General features: G+C 42.7%; 1 protein-coding gene across 1 annotated transcript; it reads left to right on the top strand.

Moving 5' to 3' along the window:
• Positions 1 to 231: 231 nt before the first annotated feature.
• Positions 232 to 5,432, top strand: LOC306905313 (uncharacterized protein). The gene is made up of 11 exons (XM_079475819.1): positions 232 to 290; positions 368 to 532; positions 2,341 to 2,469; positions 2,852 to 3,620; positions 3,719 to 3,852; positions 3,920 to 4,021; positions 4,098 to 4,202; positions 4,273 to 4,349; positions 4,800 to 4,847; positions 5,048 to 5,089; positions 5,207 to 5,432. Exons 2-11 carry the CDS (start codon positions 386 to 388, stop codon positions 5,274 to 5,276), a joined length of 1,623 nt encoding a protein of 540 aa, XP_079331945.1. The 5' UTR covers positions 232 to 290; positions 368 to 385; the 3' UTR covers positions 5,277 to 5,432.
• The last annotated feature ends 568 nt before the right edge of the window (positions 5,433 to 6,000 follow it).

A 6,000-nucleotide genomic window follows, 5' to 3' on the forward strand; every position in this document is an offset into this window, starting at 1 on the left:
TTAAAATGATATTCTTACGTATATTCATATAGTCAGATATATTAGAATGTTATTTTGTATGTTATTAATATTTGCAGTTGTAAAAATTATGAATTAATTACGTAAAGTAAGGTTGAAAGCGTTATTTCCAAGCTATGCGTCAAATCTGCGCAGCATTGATCAAGTGAAAGCCATTCGTGAATCTGGGAGGGCGGGTTAATTAGCACTGTTGCTATGCAACACGTTTATACGGAAGTGATGCGCGCGGAGGAGAGCGGAGTTTACGCGATCATTACACAGAGAATCAACCGGTGAGTGATTCACATTTATATCTATTAAATAAGAACAGTTCATGACATTTAGGTGTGTAACCTCAGTTTGTGTTCAGACACTGCAGTCTGTTTATATGAGAGTAATGGAGAGTTATGAAGAGTTCTGCAGCAGAACACTGAACACACTGCGGCCGTCTGGTGCCTGCAGTACCGCGTCACAACAGCAGGAGGCGCGCGCGTCCAACATTCGGTTTCATGGCAGGAGACTTTTACAACCTGTGGTGAGATATACTGACCCCATCTGACCCCATCTGACCCTTCACCTCTGACACACCAACACTGCCAACTCAAGAGAGACAGACACAGGCTTGAGAATAGTCCCAGATAAAATCAAAGTTCAGCGCGCCGTCTTCACTAGAAATACATTTAAATATGTCAGTTTCCATTTAAATAAAAGTCCTATTCTATCTAAGGGTTAGTCCTGGCTCAAGCTAAGCCTCGTCTGTATGTTATGAACGCTGTCTCTGCTGCGTCAGTGTGTGATTGTTAAACACCAACATAAAACATTCATTAACTTTCCTCTGAGTTTTTAGTGAACACACACACACACATATATATACTCTATATATATATAAGGTAGAGCTCAGAAAGAGTAATTTTGGAAATGGAACAAGGAAGACGGGTTTGTGGAGGGAGAAGAGTGTCAGGGAGAGAGGAAGACACAGAAGACACAGAGCTGTTATTTCAGATGAAGCTTCACTTATAGACCCTGTCGAATATTTACACAGATATATATGACAGTAAGTTTGACTGTAAAATATATTTTACAACAGGACCCAAAGGGAGGAAGAGGAGAAATATGACTTTGTATGAAGTCACTGAAATTGTTGAAACAGATGTAAAGTTAGTATTTTGTGTATTGGTGTTTTTCCTCTCAGTGTGTTGTGAGTGACAGTGTGTGTTATCTCAGTGTGTTTGGCTGCACTGAGTCGTGTGTTAAGAGTTGTGTTGCTTTGAATGAGTTGTGCAGGTGATGTGAAGAGTTTAGCTCAGGTGACTGTTGCTAGTTCAGACTGTAGTTAGAGTTTTACACATGAAGCTGCAGTTGTGCTTACTGGCGTTTAGCAATCCAAAACAAATGTAATATAAAACACAGAACCCCATCGACATGCAATATATGAACACAAAACCACCGAGACATTTCTCAAAATATCTTCTTTTGTCTTTGACAGTCAGATACAGGTTTGCAAACACACTGATGAGAGAATAGTTGTGTTGTGTAAGAGCTGTGTGGGACTGTGTCATGTTTGTGTTGTATAATGACAGCGTTGCGTAGAGACACATGATCCTGCAGTGACTCAGTAGTGAATGTTAGTAAACACACAGTAGTAGAGAAAGATCATCTCTCTTCAGTAACATCAGGGATAAATATCAGCTTTACTTCATGTATTCTATATGTATAATAAACAGTGTCCAGGGTAACGGTTATAGTCAGTGCTCGAATTGAATCAAGTCTTAAGGGGGGTCCCCACCATAAGACTTTTTTTGTGGGGGTTCGTGTCGAAAATATACAATTTATACAAAATACACAATATATTTGATCATATTATGCATAACTATATTTATTAAAAACAGGCTCATATAAAAGAACAGGCTTTTACTGTATTTTGGATCAAATCAATACAGGCTTGGTGAACAAAAATGACGTTTGAACGGTTGTTTGGCGTTTCAAATTTAAAGTGACATGACAACTAGCCCATAAACAAACTTAATATCAATTGTAAATAATTCATTCACAAAATTTAACAAATCCATTGCATGAATTTAATCACATTTGTAAATATCGTTATAATTTTTACTCAAAAAAAAAAATCTGAGGGACCCCTAAGTCTATTTTTACTTGTTATGGGGATCCCTAATGCCTAATGGGGGTCCCGGATCCCTTCAGCCCCCCTTCAATTCGAGCACTGGTTATAGAGGTATGAAATGTTTTGTGTAATGAACATTGATTCAGGAACCATGTGATCAGTAATTATGTGTAAATGTATAAATGTGTGTTTGAAGTGTTTGTTCTGTGTGGTTTGTGTAGTTGAGTGAGGAGCTGCGTGTTCAGATGGCTGAAGAGAGACAGACCTCTATACAGAGAGACAGAACGAGACAGACACAACAGACAGACGCTCTGCTGGAGCGTGTGCACAACATTCTCAACAACATCCACGTGAGCACACGGCGCACACTTCATTAATGCTGTTCTGTAGAAAGAGATTGACATATAAAGGAACCAATCACAGCATAAGTGTCACCTGGGGGCGGGATTATCTGAAATCATCTCATTGTGGAGAACATGGAACGTGATCTTCAGCTGCTTTTGTTATTGTCATGTGTGTTATGGATATCAGTGAGATGTTTCTGTGTGTATGCGTGTTTGTGTGTGCATGTTCATGTGTGCGTGAATGCGTGTCTGGGTTGGGGTTAGTGTGTGCATGTGTGTGTTTGCGCAAGTGTGTTGGCATGTGCGTGTGCACGTCTGTGTGTGTTGCATCACACTGAGAGTTGTGTACTGATCATCTGCTGAATCTCAAACGTTTTTCTTTCTGAAGTTGAGAAAGGTTCAGAATGAATCAGACCGAGCAGTGCCATGTACAGCGGAACTCTCTCCAACCCTCCGGCCCAAAACCAGCCCCGGTTCAATCTCGCTCCAGAACCAGAACCTGAGCACCAGCAGTTCACTGAAGAAAGAGACTCTCAGACTGCTGAACCAGCGGATGGAGAGAGAGACGAACAGTCCAGACTGTTTCACATCACAGTCTCCTGATTCTGTCCTCAGCGGCCTCTCGCGGAGTCTGACGGGGTCTTACGCCCGGTTACCCAGCCCTCAGCCCAGCCACAGTCCTCTGGCACACAGAGCCCGACCATCACGACCGCCCGCCGCCGCCTCAAACATTCTCATCTCATGTCCCATCAGCGAGTCTGAGCTCAGTCCAAACACATCCGAATGGGAAAGTCATCCGTCAGAGGAGTCCACACCCGGTGCCCCCTGGAACGGCAGTGAGTTGAGTGATAGACAGATGTCAGTCATTAGCTCCACCCCCAGCAGTAGCAAAAACCAGAAACTTGTCCAGTCCAGTTCATCCGGACCACCACAACATGAGAAAGCTAAACCGGACCGCCGATTGCCTCCGGCACCGCTGAACCGCTCATATGATGTGGAAAGCCCGTCACCGTCTCTGATCAGACCGCAGGTGGAGTTCAACCCATTGTCAGGTTCAGACGGGCCCGTCTCCGGCACATTACAGCCGGATGGAGGATTCACACGGCGCCCCCTGGAGGAGAGGATGAATGTGAAACAGAACTCTACAGCTGAAACAGGTGAGACAAGACTGAAGGTTAGAAACGTTTGCTGTAATTGATTCACTTCTAATGTTAGTGATGATTGTTGATTTGAACCAATGTTCTCTGAACTTCAGCGGATGAGGAGGAGATTGAGGCGTCTGTGGAGCACGTGAAGGGCTTCTGTCGTCTAAACGCTGTGGCTCGAGGATTCCTAACACGCAGACTCCTGCAAACAGACAAGATCAAACACCTGCGCAAAACTGTGCAGGTACTGTACACACACACACACACACACACAGGAATACAGGTTCTTACTGACTCGTGATGTGCTGCAGGATTCCAGAGAGATTCTCCGATCATTCCAGAGTGACTCTCATCTGAAGAGAATCTCCGTCTCTTATCAGGATCTGTCACTGCTGCACAGAGTCACAGCACAGGTAACACACACACATAACCCCACAACAGTGCTGGACGGGTGTGTTCTTTTGTCTCATGTGTGTGTGTGTGTCACAGCTGCGAGCTGCTCTACATGACGTCCATCAGATCTTCTTTGTGTGGCCTATGAAAGACAAACTTCATCTACTGCAGCAGGACAGAGAGAGAACCATCAGAGAGCTGGTACATACGCACACGCAAACACAAATAAATCACAAACCTCTTGATATAAACACTGGAATCTGTCTGTCAGGAGGGGGTCAGGGGTTCAGGAGTCAGACGGAATCTGTCTTCAGCCACTCAGAAGACACTAGAGAGAAAAAAACACAGGTGAGAAAAATGACCACAAACAAACACCAGCATTCAGATGTTCAACAAAGACAATCAATGTGTGTCATCACTTCTGACAGACGCTCATTCCTTTTTAATCAAGAGAAAAAAACAACGGTTTGCCACAATTATTTCATGTATTTAAACTAAAGCACCACTGATTGTCTGTTTATTGCCAGAAACACAAAAATAACACATCAACAAGAACACACACAAGTGTATAAACGTGCATTGGTGGCATTAACGGTCACTCTCCTCCAGCTGACTCTAATCAAGCGGTCGTCACGTGTTGTATCATGGGAAATAGTGAGCGAGTGATCAATGTACACTCAAAACCAGAGTGCATTGTGGGTAAAGAAAGAGTGAAGGAATGTAGGGAATGAAGTACACGCCTGATATAGTGCACATCTCAACACATGCTAATGAGGATCATCATTTGATCTGTTTTAGGCAACCAAAGACTTTAAAGGTGATGCCCAAGAGTTCATCAGCATCAAGGTATGAACACAAACACACATCATCTCACATCATCTCTCATTGAGCAAGACACCTTACCCCTGATCGCTCTGCAGTAATGAGCCACTGTAAAAAAAAACTACTTGTAAGTCACTTTGGATAAAAGCGTCTGCCAAATGAATAAATGTCATCATGTGTGGTCTCCCCTGACACTCGTCGTTCTCTGGTTCATGCTTCTGTAGGGTTCTGAGGTTCTTTGTCAGTCACAATGGAGTCACGCAGCCGTGAGTTTAAGTTCTGCTCCCTCACCTCCAAAATTGTACACATCTGTTTGTGGAACGTGATGTTCTCTGCATTGTCTGTCTGTCAGACATTGTCTGTCTGTCTGTGTGTGTCTGCAGGAGCGCTGTAAGACAGAGAGAAGAGCCTGTGGAGGCGAGACAGCAGAGGAAGTGTCTGTCTCTGAGATAAACACACACACACTGATTCACATCAAATCTCACTTTATTGCTTTATATTTGTCACATGTTCAATAAACTTCTTATCGTTGTTCTTTCAGTTTGGTCACACAGCATCACTGATCACATGATTATTGCGTGTGTAAAACATCTTTACTGTGTGTTGACTAAAATAACAATAAAAATATAAAGAAATCAGACATACTGGACACTTTACTGAATTAAAGGCACACAAACTCTGTCTTGATTTACTCTCCCGCTCGGGTTGTTTCAGATTACTTTGTTCCGATGAACACAGAGAAAGATATTTAGAAGAATGTCAGCACACACGAGCCGATTTAATCATGTGTTCATTCATAAAGACCGATTCACCAGTGACGTGTGTCTTTACTGCCAGGTTCAGTGCAAACCTCTGAGAAACAGAACATTCACCCCAAAATCACAAACCCACAGACTGATATATCTCCTGTAAAACATGAATGAACACACATGAATCATTCTATCCACTCATGCAGTGACTGTAGCTGTCGAGATCTCACAGATGTGAAATGATCACGAAGACAACACAAAAGAGTCTTTTACAAACATAACACTGAGTTTTATTGCTTCATTTTTTAAACATAACACTGAATGATAAATGAGTTCATCACACACACACACACACACGTACAGATGTGTGTTTCTCAGCTGTGCACAAACACAAGTGCTTCATATTACAGGTGCAATAATAATATTAA

Source organism: Barbatula barbatula, assembly GCF_947034865.1.
Source record: "Barbatula barbatula genome assembly, chromosome: 16".
In the NCBI taxonomy this organism is placed as follows: domain Eukaryota; kingdom Metazoa; phylum Chordata; class Actinopteri; order Cypriniformes; family Nemacheilidae; genus Barbatula; species Barbatula barbatula.

Excerpts from the sequence above, each read along its gene's own strand:
- LOC306905313 (XM_079475819.1), top strand. The coding sequence starts at position 386 with ATGAGAGTAATGGAGAGTTATGAAGAGTTCTGCAGCAGAACACTGAAC. Across the intron at positions 2,470-2,851 it reads ACATTCTCAACAACATCCAC|TTGAGAAAGGTTCAGAATGA; the intron begins GTGAGCACACGG and ends TTCTTTCTGAAG. Across the intron at positions 4,022-4,097 it reads TGCACAGAGTCACAGCACAG|CTGCGAGCTGCTCTACATGA; the intron begins GTAACACACACA and ends TGTGTGTCACAG.